This window comes from Pelodiscus sinensis, chromosome 3 (assembly GCF_052426305.1).
Source record: "Pelodiscus sinensis isolate ZL-2025 chromosome 3, ASM5242630v1, whole genome shotgun sequence".
In the NCBI taxonomy this organism is placed as follows: Eukaryota; Metazoa; Chordata; order Testudines; family Trionychidae; genus Pelodiscus; species Pelodiscus sinensis.
In genome coordinates, this window is record NC_143054.1 from 55,881,579 (window position 1) to 55,905,844 (window position 24,266).

General features: G+C 39.2%; 1 protein-coding gene across 2 annotated transcripts in view; it reads left to right on the forward strand.

The window, feature by feature from the left end:
- The window catches only part of KCNQ5 (potassium voltage-gated channel subfamily Q member 5), a 451,764-nt gene extending 433,745 nt beyond the window's left edge, over positions 1 to 18,019 (forward strand). For both annotated transcript variants that reach the window (XM_006127213.5, XM_006127210.5), the window contains 4 exons: positions 6,587 to 6,695; positions 14,141 to 14,272; positions 15,400 to 15,526; positions 15,941 to 18,019. In XM_006127213.5, coding sequence (XP_006127275.3) covers positions 6,587 to 6,695; positions 14,141 to 14,272; positions 15,400 to 15,526; positions 15,941 to 16,873 — 1,301 coding nt within the window. In that variant the 3' untranslated portion in view covers positions 16,874 to 18,019. The remainder of the gene's footprint in view (positions 1 to 6,586; positions 6,696 to 14,140; positions 14,273 to 15,399; positions 15,527 to 15,940) is intronic.
- The last annotated feature ends 6,247 nt before the right edge of the window (positions 18,020 to 24,266 follow it).

Consider the following 24,266-nt stretch of genomic DNA (forward strand, 5'->3'; position numbering starts at 1 on the left):
TTTTTGGAGGAACAGGCTGTAGCCTTCTATAAAGGGCTAACATACTTTGTTACAATGTATTCTATCTTTTTATGTTTTCAGGCCTTTTTGGGAGATATTTTGCATTCTCTGTAACCTAAAGACATTGTGTATTTAATTGAATAAAACATCAAAGTGTTCAACAGTTCAGAAATTACAGACATATTTCATTTGATTAACTGAAAAGATCTCTCCAAGGAAATAGTTGATTTCTGTTCTTATCTTTAAACTTAATGGCAGAAAGTTATAAACTCACATGAACTTTCTGCCCTTCCATTCCCCCGAGAGTACTTATATTGAATCCTCAAGGTAAACAGATTATAAAAATCATGGAAAGAATGCAAATATATACTTCATCCCCCATATATTTAGTTATTATCATGTAATTTATGTATTGTGAAAATGACAACTTTTACTTTCAGTAATACACGCATCTTGCCCTCATCTAGAGTTCATTTGATCTGGGGAAGGTCCTTAATTTAGTTGTTTTTATGCCCTCATTAGTTAGTAATTACTGGTTATGAATTACAGTGTTTGGTGACTTTAGTCTCCTTAATGGATTTATATGATCTCATAAATAAATCTTGGGCTAAAAAGATGTACTTCTATTAGCAATATATTAATTGATGTTAGTTAGCAGGGTAATATCTGAATAATTGTTTAAACTGATAAAATATCTCCTCTAATTTTCATATAGTTTGCACTATTATTATTTACAAAGATCTTATAAATAGGGCCCTCCTGTCAAATTCACAGTCCATTTTGGCCTATTTCACGGTCATACCATTTGAGGTAAATTTCATGATTTCAGATATTTAAATCTGAAAATTCACAGTATTGTTATTGTAGGAGTCCTGACCCAAAAAGGAGTTGCGGGGGGTTTGCAGGATTATTGTAGGGGCATAGCAGAATACTACTCTTCCTTTGTGCAACTGCTGGCAGCAGCATTGCCTTCAGAGTGGCGGCTGCTGACCAGAAATCCAGCTCTGAAGGCAGATCTACTGCCAGCAGCAGCGCAGAAGTAAGGACAGCATGGTATGATGTTGCCACCCTTAATTCTGTGCTGCTCCTTGTACAGCTGGGCTGTTAGCAGCCTCAACTCTCTGGCCACCCCGCTCTGTAGACAGCAGTACAGAAGTAAGAATGGGCCACTTTAAGAAACACTGGTCTAGAGGATTAAGTGGCAATTGAGCAGAGGGTTTGAGAGTAAAGTATGTAAAGAGAAAATAATATCCTGCATGTCCTGCATTTATTTACACCGATCACCTTAGAATGTACAAATGAATTCAGCAATATTGTAAAACTTTTGAAAGTAAAGTTCACTGTAGTGTCAGATGACAATGAGATAAAGAATTGTTCTAACAATGAAAAAAGAATGGGTACATCTACACAGCAGGGCTAAAATCAAATTAAGCTACGCAACTTCAGCTATGTTAACTGAATAGTTTAAGTCAAAATAGTTGAATTCGACTTTGCTGCTGTCTACACAGGAGAGAGTCTAAGGAAGAACACTCTTCCTTCAACTTTCCTTACTCCTCATAAAATGAGGGACACCATGAATCAGAGTAAGAAGTCCTCTAGCTCGACATTATTTCGAAATAAAGGCTTGTAGTGTATTTCAGAATAACATTAGTGCTGTATAGATGTACCCAATGTTATTAGAATAAGGAAAATGGTGTTATTCCTGAAACATTTCTCTTTCTGTCTGTCTAGCTGTATACCTTTTCATGCCTGCTTCACATTAGAGAAAAAAAAACCACATTCTTGCATCCATGCATACCCATACATACACAGAGGTTTCAATTAAGTTTAAAATGTCAAACCATATTTTTGTCGTTGATTTAGCCACATTAAAAACTTGTTACTGTATAATATACAGTCAAAAGTTTTGTTTAAATTAATAAGAGTTTCAATAATTTATGTAAATATTTGGAACACGTACTATGGTATACAGTAATGTGTGTGTTTGATTTGAATATATAATACATAGAGTAATATAACATGGCATCTAACTGCAACTTTGTAAAATATGTTTCCCGATGCTTTCAGAAATGAGATCAGACTTTATTGTTTGCATTATTTTTGGGGTTTGGAGCTAGACAGACTAGGTTTCTAGACCTAGATCAATACTGGATTATTGTTACTAACACCTGGCTGTTCCCAGGAAACAAATGAAAGGGAAGAGGATAAAAGATTTTCATTTCTCTTCAACAGACAGATATGTCTTGAATGTTACAAGTATAGTGCTGTGAGGAAGATCAGAGCAGTGTCAGTTTTGCAGTAGACAAAGTACATTGCTAAACAACAGAAACACGTATGGCATTTGGAAAACATAAATGAAAACCCAGGCATAACTTGTGCACCAGACCATATGATATATAGTTATGAACTCATATATTTTATCTGCAATTTGTGCGGGTTCACATAATTTTATCACATATAAATCTGCATAACTATAAATTGCAAAGAAATTCATAAATGGAATATATGCATGTCCATAAAATTTCCCTGGAAAGTTCATCAGAGCATAAACTTTGGGAATGAAAATTGGAAAATTATCCAAATTCTTAAGAAATACTTTCTCAATTCTTTGATGTGAACACAACAGCAAAATGAGGACAGACATATGCATTGAATTTAGCAGTCAGCCACAATTTTTATTAAACTTTAACACAGAGGAGGGACATCACCTATCCTCTCGTATACCAGTTCCATTAACTGGCTCCAGGGCTTGTTACTATATAATTTATAACTAGTACCAGGTTTACTGGGTTATTTAATATATAGTCCATAATACGGGGTGGCTCTCCTCAGTTTTTCTCTGAGTCCCAACACACTCCTGCCCCCAAAGCTCTGCAACGGGGACAGAGGGCACAGCGGGTTGGAGACCTCAGCTCACAAGGGCTACAAGGTCTGACCTACACCAATGAAGTTCACAAGGACTCACCCTATTACATGAGCCCAAAGCCCATCACCAAAATCCCAAGTTTTTTATCTCTGTGAGCCTTTAATTTTATTCTCTTAATCGTGCTAGAAACCGGCTGTAAATTTCTGATGAACAAACACCAAGACCACAGTGCTTTAGTGAGGTACTAAGCATGGTCTGACTCTCTGCTGTGAGTTGAAGGTCCTGTGAGGAAGGCAAAGAACTCCCTTGTCCTTTGACAATTGTTCTATAGTAGAAAAACATTCTTTCCTGGCCCCCAAACAGGCTATTGGCTAGACCTGCAGCATCTGTCAGGCCAAGTTCCCATTCCTGCTTCAGATGGGTAAGATGTGTCACTGGAACAGAGCCAAAAGAGGCTCCACAAGAACCCTGCATTGGCTAAATCCTGAAAACTGGAGAATGCTGGCCAATCAGCATCCTTCTTTCGTAACTGGCCAATGGGTACCTTTGATGGATAGGAGGAGTGCTGGACAGCATCCAGTGACTAAAGGGTTAAACTCAGCCCCATTAATTTCTCCCAACCATCCAGGGTCACTGACAGGGTCACTGAAGTGGGGAGGGGACAAAGTGGACAATTGTGCTAGGGCCTGGTGATTTAAAAGGGTTCAGGGCTCCAGGCCACCACTGCCACAACCATGGCAGCTGCTGCAGACAGAGCCCCAGGTCTTTTAAATTGCCACTGGTGCCCCATATGGTGCAGTCCAGGCCAAGTTAGCCCCTTCCTGGAGGCCTGGAGCCAAGCTTCCAACCCCCACACACATTGCCCAGGGGCCAGCAAAGTCTGTCACCAGCCCTCTATTCATTGATGTAGGGAGGTGGCATTTCCACCTCTAAGCATTATAAAGAAATGTGCATATTTCCCATACAAATGAAATAAAGTTTATGCCTTTTTCCTCAGGAGCAGCATTGATATATTGAGGGAAACCTATGCTAATGGACATATTAGAAAGAGAAAACAAACACAGAGTCTGGTGGCATTTTAATGCCCTAATAAAATTGTTAGTCTTTAAAGCAGGGTGGGGAACCGAGAGCCTGCAGGCCAGATCCAGCCTTGCCTAGATCCAGCCCCAAGGTTCCCCCCACCAACAAGGAGCCCCAAGCCTCTCAGGCCAGAGTCAGGCAAACCCAGAGCTGGATCCAGCCCAGGGGCGCTGCCTGATAGGGGAGAGTGGCTTTGCAAAGTACCACACCCTCTCTCCTCACTGGGGAAACAGCAGTGCAGCAAAGCTCTGCCTGGAGGCTTTTCCCCCACTGATCCAATTGGCTATAATCAGGGAAAATAGGAGCAGTGGGGGACAGAGAACCAAATGCACTGCCAGGGAGCTGTATCAGGTAAGCAACTCCCATTGCTCAGATCCCCCACACCTTTCCTGCATCCTACCTCCCACCCAGCCCCCAACCTATTCCTGCACCCTCCCACACACTGAACCCCTCCATTTTGGGCCCCACCCCGGAGCCTATGGGGAGGGCCTACAAAATCTACTAACCTGAGTCCTCCTAGGTGTGTGAGGGGGATGTGAGGTGCTTCTTTCTGCTTCTTAATCGGGGATCATGTCAGTGAGGTGGGAATTATTTTTTCTGCTTCTCACTTTTGTTCATCCCCTGACTGATTTTTCTCTGGGTCAGTGGCCCCCAATGCAAAAAGGTTCCCCACTCCTGCTTTAAAGTGCCACTGGTCTCCTTGTTGTTTTTGCTGAATAGACTAGCATGGCTACCCCTCTGTAACCTGTCATTAGAAATAAGACAATTTATTAAGTACAGTGCTTCTTTTTTATATTGACTTAAATATACCAGACTATTTTGTCATCTTACTATATATTTTAGAAATGTTTCTGTCTGTCTGTCTGTGAGTTTGTTTGTTCAAAACTCCTCCTAAATGGTAAGAGCTAGGACCACCAAATTTGGTATTCAGCTTCCTCTTATCATAACTTAAAGTGAGGTAAAGGTTTGGTTATGCCAGGGCAATGGGATGTGCCTGGAATTTTATTGTTTCTTATAAAAGAGAAAGAGAAAGGTCTGGTAGGAGGGACAGTTATACTGTTGAATGGCCACAAAAGGAAGCAGGGAGCCAGGGATCTAGACCAGAACAGCTATAACCCAGCAGGCAACAGGAATGGAGAAAGGGAAAACTATCCGCAATATATTCCCAAGAGTTTGTCTGTGTGTCTGTTTGTGTCTCTCTGTCCCCCAGCTGGGGAGGACATGCTTTCCTCCCCCAGTTGTGCCCACTGCAGCTGTAGCAGCCATGGACAGGTGCTTCTCACCTAGCTCCAAGCTGCTGCGGTGAGAGAGAATTGGGGTTATCCTCTCTTTCCGAGAAAATCTGCATACTGAACCATGCATCCCCACTCCCACCCCAGAACAGCAGTTTAAATGAAGAAAAACAAATTCCACAAGCAACACTGGGTAAATAGTCTAGTGTATCTATAAATGTATTTTGAAGATATTTGTGTCTGTGAACTGCCTGGAGAGCTTCACAGATTGCATGAGTCTGCATCAACACCAACTGTATGCATATTTTTTGCAATGTTTCATTAAAGCTAATTAAGATACACTTGGAACAAGACCCAAAAATTAAATCTCAGAGGTCACCATTTAGACATGTACTTTATTTTAAACTGCTGAAGCCAGAATGTAATCTTTCACAGGTTTTATACCGTTATAATTCTATTAACTTCAACAGAGTTACTCCTGATTTATACTAGTGTTAAGTGAGAAGAATCAGATTCTTAGTGAATAGACCTCTAAAATAAAGGGAGTCTTATTTAGTATGGTATTAAGGGATAAGTCAGGAGATTTTTGGGATGGAGAAAGTTATTGGAAAGACTCAATTAGGTACAGAAATGTGAAACACCTGGAAAGTTCATTATTTTTGGTTTTCTGTTATGATTTTAATTATTAGTAGCTTTGGAGATGAACTTAAATAATGTAGCAGGATAATAGCATAGTTTAATTAAACTAATGATTTTGGCAGGCATAAAAGTTTTCATTAGGGAGGGGACTGGTAAATAAATATTTTATGAATAAAATAAGCAGATTTCTTCTACATCATACAATGGCTAGTTCAACAGCTCTCACTATGGCAGGCAAAGGTAATGCTTAAGTGGGCTAGAGGCAGAAGGCTTATGTGGGCCATCTGAACTGTGATGGATTTTATCCTATATCTTCTGTTAAACACAGTTTTTACGTGAAGTGGAGTGTTTGGTCATTCAGCTGTCTCACACAGAATAAATGTGCTCTTTGGAACAGGAGCCAAGTCCTCTATTTTGCTGTTAAATGTATATTTATTAGAATATATTTATATTTATTATTCTGACAAAGTTTCTGTTACCATGTTGCTTCTTTTTAAATTAGAAAAGATATGATAACATTCAGATGCCACTCAGGCCTGCATTATAAATGCATTGGTATGATAGTATCTAATAGGTTTCAGGCCTAATTACTAAAGTTCTGCTTTCCTCTCTGCTTTTAGGTTGAGACTTAGACATAGAGCAAGCAGAACTTGGGTTCCTTAATGTAGTCTTATTTTCCAATATGGACAGCTTGAGAGGAAAATTATCTAAATGTAGAGGTATATTGTCTTGAAATACTTGTTATTTAGCTTGTAATTGTATCCTGCAGCTGACACCACTCTTGGAACAGACGATATTTGTGATGAGAGAGGATGCCAATGTGATGTATCAGTTGAAGATCTCACACCAGCACTTAAAACTGTCATTAGAGCTATCAGGTGAGTGAAAAATACTTAGTGAAGAAATATTTGAGAGCTCTGTTATTGACTGTTGATATTACTGTCCAGATGTGGTTTTATATCAGCAGTAAACATGCTAGTATAATTTCTCTGCCCACTGCTGTTTAGTGCCTACTAGAAGCTGAAATATTTCAACAGCTCTAAGTTAACTTCTTTTTGATATTTCAAAAACACACTATACAATATGGATCTTATTTGAATGGGAAGAGAAAGAGAAAGTGAAGCTCAATTTACAATATGCTTTCTGTGTAGTTCGAAAGCTAGTTTCTTCCACCAGCAATAAAAAAATTACTTCACCTGCCTTGTGTCTTAATATTTCTCACTGTTAAATCAACATTGTGTATTGAATCTGCATACTCCCAAATCTTTCTGCAATAGCATATTTTTATGGTACGTTTTTTCTGATAAGTTCAGAAAGTTCTATTCCAGCAGCTAAATAGAGCTTTGTCAATGACACTTCACTGATCTAGTCATAATTCCAAAAATTTTAAATTAATCTTTCTAATTAATTAGTCTGTCTCCTTTATCAAAGTCACAAAATGCACTGAAAGCTAGAAAATAATGTTACGTTACTATATTTAATCTTTGCATAAGGGAGTGCTGTTGTCTTGGCTTCAATCTTTGGGAAATTATTTCAAATATTCTGAGTAACCATTGTCCATGTTAGGCTAGATCTGTTGCTGCCTGAGCTTGGCACTATAGGATCCTCAGTTGCCTGTGTAAGACCACTCTCAGTCTCCTTAGCATTACTGGTCTTAGGGCCATGGATCTTAACATTATTTTCTAATACTGCCTTTTCTAGGTATGTCATGCCATTTAGGCACAGCACTCTGTTGAGGCAGTGTCTAGAACCACATTAATGGATAATGTAGCTGAAATCAACATAGTTAGGTCTGCTTACCATGGTATCTTCATCACGGTAACTTGACAATTGATGCTCTCCCATCGACTCCTCTGACTCTTCTTGTTCTGGAGGAGTAACAGAGTCAATGGGAGAGCTCTCGGCAGTTGATTTATTGCATCTGTATTAATCCAGCCTTTAGTGAAGACATACCTTCAGAGAAACTTCAGAAAGAATTTCCTCAGCATGTAGAGAGTGTATACCGTTTGCTACAGTCTTTTATGCATCTCTCTCTGCAAGTTGGTGCATAAGGAAGATGAGGCTGTAGTCCTGACTCCTTCATACCCCTTTCAGGTGTCCTGCTTGAAGAACTACAACTGTGACTTACAGCTACAGAGAGTTACAAATCAGGAGCAAAGCTCCTTGTGTTCCTAAACCCTGCACACTTGCAGGGCAGCCTGGCATAATCTCAGCATGGTTTTTGTTTTCTGTTTGTTTTATTTTGCAGGTTAGTGACTACTCAGTTATAATTCAGGCTTTAGAAATTGTCATTGGTTTTCTAGCTTTATTAATCCAAACAAAATTACTTAAAAATATGTTCATGTAACAGTGAGTTTGGGTGGAAAAAAGAAACTGACCTAAACACCTATGATCATATTTTTTATATCAAGCTCATACTTTACATTGCTACCAAAAGATAAATTATTGTGGGGAAATACTATCATAAAATGACTGCAGTGTTTCTGAATGGTGCACAGAGCATATAATGTATTATAAAATATGTTTCAGCCAATATAAAAACTTGGTAAAAATTAAGTAGGATACCATGATTGATTTTATTTCACTCGCTCTGTCATTACCAAGTTGCAAAAGTTACATGAATACTTTTCAGCTATTTTGGAAATTGGAAGAATATTTCCTATATTTGGTATTTCATGTGGTATTAGTAGAAAAATATTTCCGTAAAGAGACAAAACTGCATATCATACTAACCATGCAGTGTGTGACTGACCCATCTCACTTACCTAAGTAGTATTTACATATGAGTATATAGGAACTATCACATCCTTCAGTGAGTGTTCCCGTAGCTCTCATCTTGTGCACCTTCATGACAGTATCCTTTAAGATGACCTCTCGAGGTCCCTTCCAGTCCTAGTATTCTATGATTGATTCTATGATTACTTTAGAGAAGAACACAACTCTGACAAGAGAAGAGAGCTACTGCTGTGTTTCAAAAGCCTGATCTCAGAATAACAAACTCACACCTCAGGTTTTTGCCAAAACTTCTGAAAAATGACAAAAAACTCCCTTTGGAAGTGTTATCATAATGAGGTAGGCAGTGTTGGTGGTGTGCAGAGGCAGTGGCACTGAAGGAAGAAAGAACCAATGTGTTCCCAATGAAAATAACTTAAGCCTGTGCCCACTGCTCACAGGTCTGACTGCCTCCAAATAACAAAGGAGACTGTAGATTCACTCAGTGGATTAGTTCAGTAACAATTTAAGCAAATTGGGCCCCTTTCAAAGTCATATACTTGGACTTTCTGGCTACAAGGCCCAAGCAGGCTTCCTGTGCTCCATCTGTTCCAAGCTTCTAATCCATGCCAGCTGTGTGTTTGAGAAGAGTGTTAGGGAATAGTGACTTAAGAGAAATGGTGCAGCATGCCTTGCTAAGGCCAAAATAAAGGGACTAGTGTCCTGATTCCCCAAAGGATCAAACTCTCACCATGTTGCTCTCAGCACAAAGCAGCTCATCGTCCCCACCATACATCACCCTCTGTGGTGGCAGGATGAGTGGTATTATTTGAACCAATCCTGGATCCCCAGACAGAAATTTAACCATTAGTATTGTGCACAAAAAGACCTGCAGGCTCAACAGAAAGCATTGCAGTTTTTAGCTCACATTTACCAAGCATGTGAAGTAGATTCAAAAGGAGAAATGAATGTAATTTTACCATAGAGAATCATAGAATATTAGGACTGGAAGGGACCTCGAGAGGTCATCAAGTCCAGTCCCCTGCCCTCATGGCAGGACCAGTCTAATACTGTATAGACCATCTCTGATAGACATTTATCTAACCTACTCTTAAATATCTCCACAGTTGGAGATTCCACAACTTCCCTGGGCAATTTATTCCAGCGTTTAACCACCCTGACAGTTAGGAACTTTTTCCTAACATCCAACCTAAACCTCCCTTTCTGGAGTTTAAGCCCATTGCTTCTTGTACTATCCTCAGAGGCCAAGATGAACAAGATTTCTCCCACCTCCTTATGACACCCTTTTAGATATCTGAAAACTGCTATCATGTCCCTCCTCAATCTTCTCTTTTCCAAACTAAACAAACCCAATTATTTCAGCCGTCCTGCATAGGTCATGTTCTCTAGACCTTTAATCATTCTTGTTGTTCTTCTCTGGACCCTCTCCAATTTCTCCACATCTTTCTCGAAATGCGGTACCCAGAACTGGACACAATACTCCAACTGAGGCCTAACGAGTGCAGAGTAGAGTGGAAGAATGATTTCTCGTGTCTTGCTCACAACACACCCGTTAATGCATCCCAGAATCATGTTTTCTTTTTTTGCAACAGCATCACACTGTTGACTCATATTTAGCCTGTGGTCCACTATAACCCCTAGATCCCTTTCTGCCTTTTTCCTTCCTAGACAGTCGCTTCCCATTCTGTATGTGTGAAACTGATTGTTCCTTCCTAAGTGGAGCACTTTGCATTTGTCTTTATTAAACTTCATCCTGTTTACCTCAGACCATTTCTCCAGATCATTTTGAATTATGACCCTATCCTCCAAAGCAGTTGCAAGCTCTCCCAACTTGGTATCATCTGCAAACTTAATAAGCGTACTTTCAATGCCAATATCTAAATCGTTGATGAAGATATTGAACAGAGTCAGTCCCAAAACAGACCTCTGCGGAACCCCACTTGTTATATATTTCCAGCAGGATTGTGAACCATTAATAACTACTCTCTGAATACAGTTATCCATCCAGTTATAAACCCACCTTCTAGCAGCCCAATCTAAGTTGTATTTGCGTAGTTTATTGATAAGAATATCTTGCAAGACCGTATCAAATGCCTTACTAAAGTCTAGGTATACCACATCCACCGCTTCTCCCTTATCCACAAGACTTGTTATCCTATCAAAGAAAGCTATCAGATTAGTTTGACATGATTTGTTCTTTACAAATCCATGCTGGCTGTTTCCTATCACTTTACCACCTTCCAAGTGTTTGCAGATGATTTCCTTAATTACTTGCTCTATTATCTTCCCTGGCACAGAAGTTAAACTAACTGGTCTGTATTTTCCTGGGTTGTTCTTATTTCCCTTTTTATAAATGGGCACTATATTTGCCCTTTTCCAGTCTTCTGGAATCTCTCCTGTCTCCCATGATTTAGTATAGCATATCTGATTACTTCCTGAGAATGAGAGCAACTAGGCTGTGTAACATTTTCCCAATGGAAATGGTGGAATTACTCCATTTCTTCGGATGTATAAAATCTGCTCTAAACAGTACGTAGTAGAGAATAACCAGGAAGTGCCAGATAGATAAACTAGCTGATGTAGGAGGTCTTTTCCGTCTTTCACTTTTGTAAGTTTTGTGGCAAGGCCAGTCCCACTGCTGGGTCACAGACCCCTGTTCAGTCCACAGTCTCACAGTCTAGGTACTGTGGCACAGGTCGCGCTTGCCCTTGACGGAGTTTGGGTTTCTGTCCCTCAGCTAAAAAAAGGCATTGGGGCAGGCACTCCCTGGTCAGCCTGGGCTGGGTAAACAGTCCTCCCAAGTTACCAGCTGAACTCTCAGACTACCTGGGGGAAGAGATCCCAGACACTCCTTGTTGGAGCTCTTCACCCCCATTGTTCTCTCCTTGGCCTGCAAGCTCCTGTGGCCCCGACAGATTTGCTGCCCCGTGATCTTCGGCAGCCCTGCCGGCCTTGCAGCCCAGTGAGCTCTGGCAGCCCCACCAGCTTTGCTGTGCCACCGGCTGTGGGCTCTACTACCCTGCAAGTTCTGGAGGCCCCAGCTGCCCTGTTAGCTTTGCAGCCCCACAAGGTCTAGCCCCCCCCTCCCCTCCCCCCATGCTCCACTGGCCTCACTGGCTGGATCCACTCACAGCTGCCAGCAGCCCCTTCCACTGGGGCTCTCTGGCTGTTCATGGACCCCAACCCTTTGCCCCCTAAAAAAATCTCTGGGCTAAAGGGAAGCACTGGAAACCCTTGGGGCCAGAGGCTGGACTGTGTTTTCAATGGGGAGATGCCCTGCCAAAACTCCTCTTTGACCATTAAGCAAAACTGTTGGTGATCGGGAATATTCTACAGACGGCCCAACAGCTTGGTGTTCCCTATCACCTTACCTGCACTAGAGTGTAGATATTTCCAAATTATTACTCTTATCCTCCTTTTACCTCTCTTCAACACAAAGCAGCATGGCTAAGCTTTTCAGACCCCCAAACTCTGAGCTTCCTCTACCCCCTTTTAAGTCAGTGGAAGTTACAGGAGCCCAAGTCACCTTTGAAAAATCTGACCGCTTTTATGTACATACCTGAAGTCATATTCAGGATTTTTGGCCTACATTTCTTCAGATGTATGACTTAATACAGTCCTTATTCAACCACAACTCCCACTGATTTCAACTGGGAAAATGTCATAATTGTACCTAAATGGGAACTGCCTCAGTCAAATCTCTGGACTGCAGTGTTTGGTCCCAAAGCAGCAGAAGAAAGAATTAGAAAAGGAGAATACTGGCCTGCATGAAGGATGCTGTTAATCAACACATGAAAAATTAATGAGAAACAAATTGGATGCACAATTAAAGATTTTTACACAATAGGAAGTGTGGGTCTATACTTATAAGGAACATCAGAAAATGAATACTCAGAATTAAATAAATTATTATGTTTTTATCCCCCGCCCACTAATATCAGGGGAAGTTTGCTGCTGACTTCAACGGGAGCAGAATCAGGGTTTTTAAACTTCATGTAAAAATTGTTTGGTTTGATTAAAATTGTAATTAATATAGCCATACATAGCTATATATTTATCTTTCGATATTAGGGAGACAAGGTAGATGAAGTAATTTGTGTTAGTGAGAGAGACAGGCATTTGAACCACACAGAGCTCTTCTCTACTGTGGCTCTTAAGTTTGTCTCTCTCACCAGTTGGTCCAGTAAAAGCAGGGCTGGTCCTAACCAATTGGCAGCCCTGGGAGCCATGCAAAAGGAAAAAAAAAAAATGCAGGGAAAATTTGTTGAGTCCAAAAAAAAAAAGGGGGAGTAAGCAGGGAAACCTGGGGATGGGGATTCGGGAGGTTGGGCCGAAATGTGGTCATGGACCACCCATAATACCGGCTCCGTTGGTGGCCCCTTGAAAATGGCAGCCCCGGATGACTGCCCGGCTCGCCCACCCCTAAGACTGGCTCTGAGTAAAAGATATTACCTCATCCACCTTGTGTCTCTCTCTGTCCCGCCAACAAGGAGTGGGAAAAGGGGAGCAGTTGCTTGGGGACCCAGTGATTCAAAAGTGTCCGGGGCACCTGGTTGCCAGCAGTAGCTGCAGCTAGAGCCCTGGGCCTTTTAAATTGCCGCCAGAGCCCCTGGTGAAGCACTCTGGGTGGCACTGAAGTACTGGCAGGGAGGTGGGAAGCTAGCCCTCAGCCACACCCCTTCCACCAGAGGCCCTGTCCCTTCTGGGAGTGTGGCACCAGGACACTCCCCGTCCCCATCTTGCCCAGGGGCCCAGCAATTCTGTTGGCCTCCCTTCTCTCTCTAATATCCTGCAACCAACATGGCTACAATTACACTGCGTATATGTCTAATATAACTACCTAGATAAAGATGGATATGTACTCTACTATTTTCGCTGTAGAAAATAAAAGCACGTCCTTTTGTGTTCACAGATTTGTCTATATAAAGAAAAGTATAAGTGGCATAGTAATTTTTATCAGTTAAGTTATCCAGCACAGGAGTGAGTTAGATTAAAATTATACACATATAACCAAGAGGGCATGTGCAGCTTTGAAAGGAACCAATCTCGCAACAAAACAAAATGTATAAATTCCACTGTTGAGATTTAGCTCTGAAAGTTCCCTCAACACTAAGGTCCTGGTCAAGAACTTGTTGAAGCACAAGCCTAATTTTGAAGATCTGAGTAGCCTCATTGATCTCAATGAGACAAGTCACACATTTAAGATCCTTACTGAATTTGCACCCAACAGAAGAGAACACTTTGATAGGCACACATGTATAATTTGAAACAAGCTATTACCTTTTTAAAACTCCTATGTAACATGTTTTTAATATGGCAATTCTCCACTTGCAAAATGCTGACACTGGTGCAGTTGTATTTATAAGCTCCACAAATCACCTTGAAAAAGAGGACTTTCGCTGAGTATAACTCAACTGTTCAGAAGAAAATATCATCATCTTAGCTTGGTTTAGCTCAACTAAGTTTAGCTTAGCTAATGTAACATTAAGCTATCAACATTATGAAAATCTGACATTTCAATCAGTATTGACGACTTTATTGTTTTTCATAAAAGTATAAGGATTCATCTGGAAAAATGTTTCTTCCACAGAATCATGAAATTTCATGTTGCAAAGAGAAAGTTTAAAGAGACATTACGTCCATATGATGTGAAAGATGTGATTGAACAGTATTCAGCTGGTCACCTTGATATGTTATGCAGAATTAAAAGTCTTCAGTCACGGTAAGAAAAAAAGAATCCTTTATCACTGGAGACCATTCCTGTATAAAAATACCTTGAGCCATTTTTCCATTTAACACCAGAAGAATTGTGTTTTGTACATTTCCAATTTTTTGGCAGGGACAAGTTTTCACCTGTACTGGAGCTTGGTCTTCCTTTTCGTGAATGCAACTGGGCCTGCAATTAAATTGTGGGTGGAAAAAATTTGAATGTAAATTGGACCAAGAAAATGTAAAAAGTAACTCGTTTAAAGGGCACACATAAACTGATATAATACTTGCATCTGGGAACCACTTCCAGGATTTAGAAGCCCATTCTGTTTGTGCCAACCCTTCCAAAGCACAGTTTTGCAGTTCCTTTTTCCTCTAGATGCTACAGACTGTATGCCAACATCTGCAGACCACCTAGAGGTGCAGGGCTCAATGCAGCTCATTAGTTACTGATTTATTTATAGATTTACTTCAGTGTGCACTTATAAATACATGAATTCAAAGCCTATAGCCCATACTGTTGAACATCACTTTTTTAAAACCTTCTCTTAAGCAACTTTTCCCTGCTTCGTGTCACTGGTTTAGAGTAAGAGCACACATTATAACTCTCCCTACCACTCTCAACACCTACTTGTTTGGGGTTTTTTAATTCTATGTTGTGCTGTTTTCATAAAGATAAAACTAAGCATGAGAGATAAACATTGTGCCCATGTTCTAAACACTGTTGGTTATATTTGACCAATGGGACTACTAATGGTAGTAAGCCGTGTATCCCATAGTAAGTGTTTGGGGGACTGATCCAATAAGTTGAGACTAAACTATCCTTCACAAATATGTATGTATTATCATTTATTTATATGTGTAACAAATATCACACAAAATAAATATAATTTCATTGCCAATTTAGCTTCACATTCTGTTCTCCCCAGATGCTCTAACCATAATTCCATGTTCTTTTATAGTATTTTTGTGATCTTTGATTACCATTATTTTTTAAAAATTGATCCATCCTTTTTCTTAGGCTTTTTAAAAAAAACTGTTAAATATTTGTAATTGTAATTTTTCATAGATGTTCACAGTGGATACTTCCACAATATCACCATTTTCAGAAATCATTATAGTCTCCAATTTCTTTCACAGCGTTGACCAAATTCTTGGAAAAGGACAAATCACAACAGATAAGAAAAATCGAGAAAAGAATACTGCAGAGAATGAGACAACTGATGACCTTAGTATGTTAGGGCGTGTAGTCAAGGTGGAGAAGCAGGTAGAGTGACTGTATGAGGCCCTGATTTTGTTTTATTGCTTCTAAATTTCTGTAATTAATAATGGATGTTTTCAGTATTCAGCAATTTGGTAAAATCATTTTATCTGATGTCTGTGCATCTTAAAATATTGAAGTAAAACACACAAATTATATTACATTAAATATGCTTTGTATACAGAAATGGAGAAAAATACATTACTGAAATCTGCACCCTTTGATAGCTAAAACATTAATCTGAATCACAAAGCATCTATAAATACGCTGCTTTTAATAACTTTTTCTTGGTGAATAGATTTTTTAATATAGAGAAACACACATTTACCTTATGCATATTTTTCCTATTATCTATCATGTTTTCTTACATATCTTAAATAATATTTTATATTCACTTTAATCTTTTCCCTTAATCTGCAGGTACAATCCATAGAGTCGAAACTGGATAGCCTGTTAGACATTTATCAACAGGTCTTAAGGAAAGGATCAGCACTCACTTTGGCTTCATTTCAAATGCCATCTTTTGAATGTGACCAGACCTCTGATTATCAAAGTCCTGCAGACAGCAAAGATTTATCCAATTCTGCACAAACCAGTGGATGTGTATCCAGATCAGCTAGTGCCAATATTCCTCGTGGCCTACAGCTTATACTGACACCAAATGATTTTAGCACTCAGGCTTACTATGCTTTTAGTCCAACTATGCATAGTCAAGCAACACAGGTGCCAAATGATGGACCTGCAACAATAATAACTAATAATACATCAAACCAAATAAACCAGGCAACTAAGCCAACAACACCAACAACATTACAAATACCACCTTTCTCCTCAGTCAAGCATGCCAACTGGCCTGAGCCTCTTCATATTATTCCTGCAACTATACAGGAAAATATTTCTGATGTCACCGCTTGCCTTGTTGCTTTAAAGGATAATGAACAAGTTGCACAGCCCAAAGTGAGAAAGGATCTTTCATGGAGAAAAAGCCTCGATACAGAAGGGGAACCTTTGGTCCCAGTTAAACCAGTAGTGCAAATGGATTTAGGAAAGTCTTTATCTGTACAAAATCTTATACAATCATCAGAAGGACTGAATGTACAGGTTGCTGGTAATGACTCCAGTGGCTCAAAAGGGAGCCAAGAAATGTACTCCAAGTGGAGGGAGTCAAAATTATTTATAACAGATGAAGAGTTGGAAGCAGAGACAGAAACAGAAGGCATCACTCGCTCATTAGTGGAAACAACTCTCTCTACTGACTCTCTAAGGACTGGAATATCAAGATCATCTCAAAGCATTTGCAAGCCAGGGGACAGTACAGATGCACTCAGCTTGCCTCATGTCAAACTTAAATAACAATTTATGGGTTTTCTTCATTGGCTAAATAATTATTTTAGTCATACATATCATAGCATGAACTCTTTTGAAAGCCTTTTTTAATATGATAAAATTGCAAGAATCAGGAAGAATCTGAAAGGCAGTTGTATGAGCCCATATCTTCTAATTGCATGAAAATGCATGCTTAAGAGACCGCTAAAATTCAGATTTATACCTACCGTACATCAACACTTTTATGTAGTACAGTAGGTGTAAATAATGAGTAATCTAAAATGTTAATACTGCAGGTTGTGTTAGAAAGCAAAAATCTGAGCATTTAGAAATAGTATTGTTTCTACAGTACAGAAGTAAAAAGCATAAGATTTAAAGCACTTTGCTTCTGGATTAATTAAAAATATATATGTCCTGAATTAGACAATAGTTTATGTTTACAACAAAATTATTATATACAGCTGCTAGCAAGGTACCAAGGAAACTAGAAATACATGACTAGATATGGCCGCTAGTTGCAAGATATACACATTAACTCATCATTAATCAGTTATTTTAACACTCGGCTTTAGAATGTTAATTTCTGTAATTTTATTTTGGTGATTTAGTGCTGTGGCAAAGTACTTTGCACAACACTTTCAGGTTGTCATTTATGATAGGAACATTCTTTTGCTATGAAATGTACAATTTGAAGGGATAGGGGTTGGCCTTAGTTATAGATAATTGGGACTACTGCACCAAAAATTCAGGGACAGCTTTCCTTACCCCAGATTTACTGATATCACTGATGTGCCCTGCCTATGGATCTGAAGCATTCTGGAAGCAGAATCAGCAGGAGAGGAGAGAGTGCTGCCTTTACTGTAAAAAAGCTTCAGAGGGGTAGCCGAATTAGTCTGTAACAGGAAAAACGTAAAAAACAACAAATAGTCTAGTAGCACCTTAAAGACTAACAAAACATATAGATGATATAATGAGCTTTCATGGGCACAACCCACTTCTTCAGATGACAGGTGTATTGTAAGTCCAGATCCAAGAATAAGTAAGAGAAGATGGGGGGAGAGGAGAGGAATTAAAAAAGAGACCGTGAATAGATAAGCTTCAGAGGGATAGCCGAGTTAGTCTGTAACAGGAAAAACTTTAAAAACAACAAGTAGTCTAGTAGCACCTTAAAGACTAAATGGTTACAAGAGGTTGATGAGAACCATTAGTTTGCACTTGGAAAGGAAGATGACCAACACCAGATTCTACATCTGGTGTTGGTCATCTTCCTTTCCAAGTGCAAACTAATGGTTCTTATCAGCCTCTTGTAACCATTTAGTCTTTAAGCTACTCCTAGACTATGTGGGGTTTTTTAAAGTTTTTCCTGTTACAGGCTAACTTGGCTATCCCTCTGAAGCTTATATATTCTTCACTGTCTCTTTTATTTCTTCCTCTCCCTCCATTTTTTCCCTTCTTCCCCCACCTCCACCTTCCCTTACTTGTTCTTGGATCTGGACTTCCAACACTCCTGTCATCTGAAGAAGTGGGTTGTGCCCACAAAAGCTCATGATACCATCTACATGTTTTGTTAGTCTTTAAGGTGCTACTAGACTATTTGTTGTTTTTACTGTAGAAGCAATGCTTCTTTCTGCCCTGAAGGTGGTACCATGTTTCAGAATTGTATTCTGAACCGGCATAATAGTGTGTCAGAAGTCTGTGAAGTGTTAACACATGGACTTTGTCTACACTGAGTTTTTGCAGCAGAAAATATGCTAATAAGTGACTCATTAGCATATGCCATGATATCATTAGCGTATTTTCTGCTGTTTCTTTTTGTGTAAGGAGGTTTTGTGCAAAAAGAAGCAGTGTAGCCACTTCCATTTTGTGTAAAAACCTCTTTTCCCATAAGATCCGTATGCCTATCCCAGAGAGGCATAAGGATATTGCAGAAAAAGGGGGTTTTGCACAAAATGGCCACGGCCACACTGCCTGTTTTTGTGCAAAAACCCCTATCACGAAAACAGAATGAAAGAGAGTATGCAAATGAAGTGCAGGAAAATGCTAATGCGTGCTTCATTTGCATTTTCTCTTGCAAAAAAAGTCATATTGTAGACAAAGCCATGGGGTAGTGAAAGCAGAGGGGAAAACAAAGGGGATAAAAAGGGGGTGAGAGAAAGAGAGACTTCAGAAGGAGTGAAGAGGAAAAAAAGAGCAAGTAAGGTAAGAGAAGGAGAATATGGATTTGGAGAAGAAAAAAAGAGATAGGAAAAAGAAAATGGAAATAACAGCTGGAAGACAGAGACAGTTTAAAAGATTTTTAAAATTTTACCCTGTTTATCCCAGACATTGTATTTCTTCCAAAAACCCATGTCAAGAATTATGAAATGGGAGAATTAATAGAGAAAAACAGCTGAATTGTCCAAATTGAAAAAAGATTGAACTTTTAAAAATGAGGGGATAAGAAAAGAGGAAAAGAGGTCATGTTCTTACTAGATCTACAATGCCAGTTTTTACCAAGGTGCCAGGAAAAGACCCTCAGACCCCTTCATCATACCATCTCCCACTTAATTTGGAGATTACAAACCTGTAGCACGTTGAGCAATCTCCCCCAAGACGACCTTTTGTTCTCATTGCCTTTCTACATTTCACTTCTGCAGAGGTGCAGTAGCAGCACTAGTGCCTAGCAACAGGTCCTTACCAGGGCTTTGTCATGGTACCCTGTGGCCGTGGGAGCCTCCACTCTTCCCCACTGAACAAGATGTCTGTTGTCTCCCCCTAAATTACAACCTACATGTACCACAGACTCATGGGCCACCTGTTCTGGACCTAGCCAGATCTAGCAACAAGATCTCCAAATGTATGGGAATGCCAGTTGGAGCACACTCAAAGCACTGTTCGATCAAAACCCAGTCCTACTTAGGATTTATTATACATCAGAAATGTCACAGCAGTCTTAATCATGGCTAAATGTGAAGGACTTGAACTGTTTACTATGAATCCATTGTAATTTCTGCCTCCATATTTCTTTTACAGAAGTATTCCTGGATGTTACATGATATTCTTATTATGTGAAAGTACCTGCATACTGTAGAGTGTATATATTGTGTCAATGATACAGGATCTATGGATGATAAGCTGCATTCTGTGGCTTGTGCCAGAACAAAGTTCAGTTGGTAAATTCTGAAAGATGTCTTGAAGCACAATTAGCTATCACTGATTTGCCATATAATATATCACATTCAACTTTTACTACATTTTTCTGTGCTGCCTGATCATATTAAAGCCTAATTGCGAAGATATTTTTGTGATGATAAATAGGTTTTTCAAGATCTGAGAACACTTAAATATTGACTTATTTGAATGTCTGCAGTTTGTCCAGCCAAATCTGTACAATATCTAAAAAGATACACTTTTTAGAATTTTATTTTATTTTTTCCTAATGTTTTATGGTGCCTTTCTTGCCATTAATATAAAATCGCATAATGTTCTAAATGTAAGTCTCTACTTAGGTCTGATGGAGGGGCAAGAGCTTGGGCTCAGGACAGTTAAATGTCAGTAATTAGACTTACCTCCCCTTTTTCATTAACTATGAACACAGTGGCATCCTGAATTGGGCCCTGATCTTGCAACTACACCTGCTTGAGCAGACCCTTGCATTCACATTGAGCCTTACTGAAGTCACTGAGGTTCCATACGGACACAAGTTCGGCCTGCACAAATGCAGTTGCAGAATAAGGATCTTGGTTTTTACTGATAAATGTACTTTGCTGAACTTGGTATTTTTGCCTTAAAGACATAACTGAGTTCTCCTAATTTTAAGTTAATTTATTTAATACAATTCTGTGCACATAAATGAAGTCTGTAAATTATATATGAAAATGTAATGTATTTACAAAGATTGGATAAATCAGGAAAATCTTCTTTTTTTTTTAATTTCTGATTTTTTGTTTTATTGTTACCATTACATCCTTCTTTTTGTAACTACAGTTCTTATCATATAGGAAACTCAGAATAATTAATGAATCTGTGGAGGTCTGGTCAGGGTTTATGATGTGTTTTGATTTTTACAAAGTGAGCTTTCTGACCTTTCCTCACCAAGAATTTCCTGTGTCCACAGTATACCTTAAATTACAGTATAAGGACCAAGCCTGCTCCCATTGAAATTAGTATCAATGTGTTGATGTCAGTGGGAACAGCATGTGGCCTTCAGGGTCTTGTCCTGAACTACTTTACTTACTCAGTTAAAGCTCTCATTTTAATCAATGGGAGTTTTACATGAGTAGGCAATAAGGACCAAATTCTGCCCTAATGTACACTCCATTGGAGGATTGTACAGGGTATCAAGCAGGACAGAACATGGCCCTAAGTAAGGAGTTCAGACAAATAACCGTTTTTGATTAGCCTTACACAAATAACTGTTTTTTGATCAGCATGTTTGTTGTACCTGATTGAAGAGAGAACTTAAAAGAATAGTTTTGATGATGATTGTTTTACAAACTCTATGTACTCCTGGATTATATGATCTATACTTTTTATTTCAGTATGGATATAGTGTTTTAGCCTAGGATTCAAGGTTGCGAAGATCATACACTTTTATTCATATGCCCACAGCTGTTCAATGTGTTTGAGATAATCCTACTTAAATGGCTGCTCTCTTTACAGTGTGATGATAGGTAATTCACCTACTCTTCTGTGATAAGTCAAAAATTATTGTTGTACTGAGGAACATCTGAAATATAATACTATTTATGGGTTTGGGCCTGCAGTTCTTACTCAAGCAAAGTTCCATGGACTTCAGCAAGAGTTCTGCCTGAGTAAGGAGTCCAGATTCAAACCCTTATTTTGTTGGGCATCTGTATAAAGTGAAAATGATAACATTCCAGTTATTTCCTGAGGAAACTAATGCTTAACTGAATTAACCCATATGTCACATTGACTATATAAAAAATAACGCACAAAATAGTAAGAGCAAAAGGGATGAAGAGAAGAGAATTTTTTTAAAAGCACAGAGAAAAGTAAATCAGTCAGAAAACTGAACTAAGCAGAAGAAAATATAAGAGCAAAAGAATGGAAAAAGTGACTAATGGTCTGAGGACAAATTTATTCCTATGTGGCTCCACTGACTTCAAAGGAGAGTATAAATGGGCCAAATTCAGCCCTATTTGGTGTAATCAGGCTCAGCTCCACTGATTTCAATGGGATTACAACTACCTACACAAGGAGTGAACTTGTCCCACTGGGCATATCTGTGCATACCTGGCTCATACCTTGTGCAATCCCATGGAATTCAATAGGATTGAAGAAGGTGTAAGTCCAGAGAGAATTTGGCCATCATGTTTCTGCTTCACATTTTTTTCAAAGTGTGTTAATCAATTTAGTTCAAATGAATTTCAACATCACACAAATTGCTATAATTATCCGAAAAGGTGAATCTGTTTTTAAATCTAAACCAACCCCTGGAATGTCAAAGAAACATATGAGGGGTTGGCATTAATTCAGATATATATGGAACACTTCCATGGGCACCAAACATCATTTGCTATTGAACGTGTTCTTGAGACACTTCTGCTAGCCAATATGGGTGTTAAAATGTCAGTTTTATAATGGCTATGGAAAGTATAAGGGACACTTCCATGGACACTGCAATGGCTTTAGCCATTACATTACAATGTTAATTGTATTTTCATGACAAAAGTAAATCCATATTGTTGTTAATAAAAATGGTTAAAAAGTAGGTACTGTGAATACTTGTAGGATTTTTTGTATGTTAGTTGATTTTTGTTTTTTGATTAAAGTATGGGGGAGGAGGGTGGGCCATAGGGACACACCTCTCAAGGAACCATTGCTACTGCACAAAAGGTATGTCTACACTAAGAAATTATTTTGAAATAACTCCCGAAATAACTATTTTGAAATAGCGTGTCCACACTACAGGGAAACCTTGAAATTAGTCCAAGGCAGGCTCCTTTAATGTGGATTCACTACTTTGACTTAGAGCCCCAGGAAGCACAGGGCTTTAATTACTTTGAATCAATGACTCTGGGGAGCAGTCATTTCAGAATAGCAGCAGTGGAGTATCCACACTAACACTATTTTGAAATAACTATTTCAAAATAAGCATTATTCCTTGTGGAAAGCAGGAATTGTTATTTTGAAATAACCAGCCCATTATTTTGAAATAATGGGTTTGGTAGTGTGCACATTCTGCTTGTTATTTCATAATAAGGGGAGTTATTTCGAAATAACTCCCTAGTGTATACCAGGGCAAAGTAACTTCTTCCTTGCTGTTTCATAATCTCACCATTCTGTGGACGGCTACTCAGCTCTTTTCTGATCCTGCCCTCTCCTGTCAAGCTCTATTTTCAATGCAAGAGGTTGCTGCAATCAATCAAGCAAAAAATATTCTTTTTTCTTAATGAAAGTTTTTGTTCAGAAGAGAGCAATGGCTTTTACCTGGGAAATATTTGCTCTGGACATCTGTGATGTGAGTGATTTTTTAAAACTAGTTCCATGAGTAAGCAGCAATGAATATGGGCAAGGAAGACTGTAAATCAGATCGTAAAGTGAAGCTGTAAGCAAGGAATACTTGACTGATTGATTTATATTACTGTAGCGCTCAGGAGCCTGAGTCATGGAACAAAAGCTCACAGAATAATGTGCAAAGGACAAAAAGCTGCTTTCTGCCCCAGAAAGTTTACAGTGTAAAACTGGAATCAAAATGTGAATATATACAGATGGGAAACAGTACTTGCAACACAATAGGCAGTGGTCTCAGCACACAGTAGCCTAAATATTGGGATTTTTTTTAAGCATTAGGGTAAAATATTTATTTAAATTGCTCCCTAATGTCCCCACTTCTCTGCTATGCCAAACAGAAGCTCAAATCTGACCTAAAGTTAGCAGTTATGATAGTAGAGGTATTTTAGCATACAAATGGAGCTGGTTGTTTTTGTGAGGATTCCTTCCAACTGGGAACTGGGCTAATGCCACCCAATTAATTTCAAACAACAGACCCACCACTATAACAACAGGACCTGGCAGCATGGATAGACTCATAAACAGTATTAAGTGAAAATACAGTGCATATTGCTTAGTGACCACATAGCATGTTCTGTATCACAAACAGTGGCACTATGTCTACACTGGCGCATTCTCATGCATCTACACTAGCATGTGCTTTTGTGCAAGAGATGTGCTTTTGCGCAAGAGCATCCATACCAGTGTAGACGCTCTCGTGCAAGAAAGCTCTGACGGCCATTTTAACCACAGGGCTTTCTTGCGCAAGAAATTCATGTTGCCTGTCTACACTGGCCTCTTCCGGAAGAGCTCTTGCGCAAGAGGGCTTATTCCTGAGCAGGAGCATCATAATTCTTGTGCAAGAAGCCCTGATTTTATACAGTAGAACATCAGTTTACTTGCGCAAGAACACATGGCCAGTGTA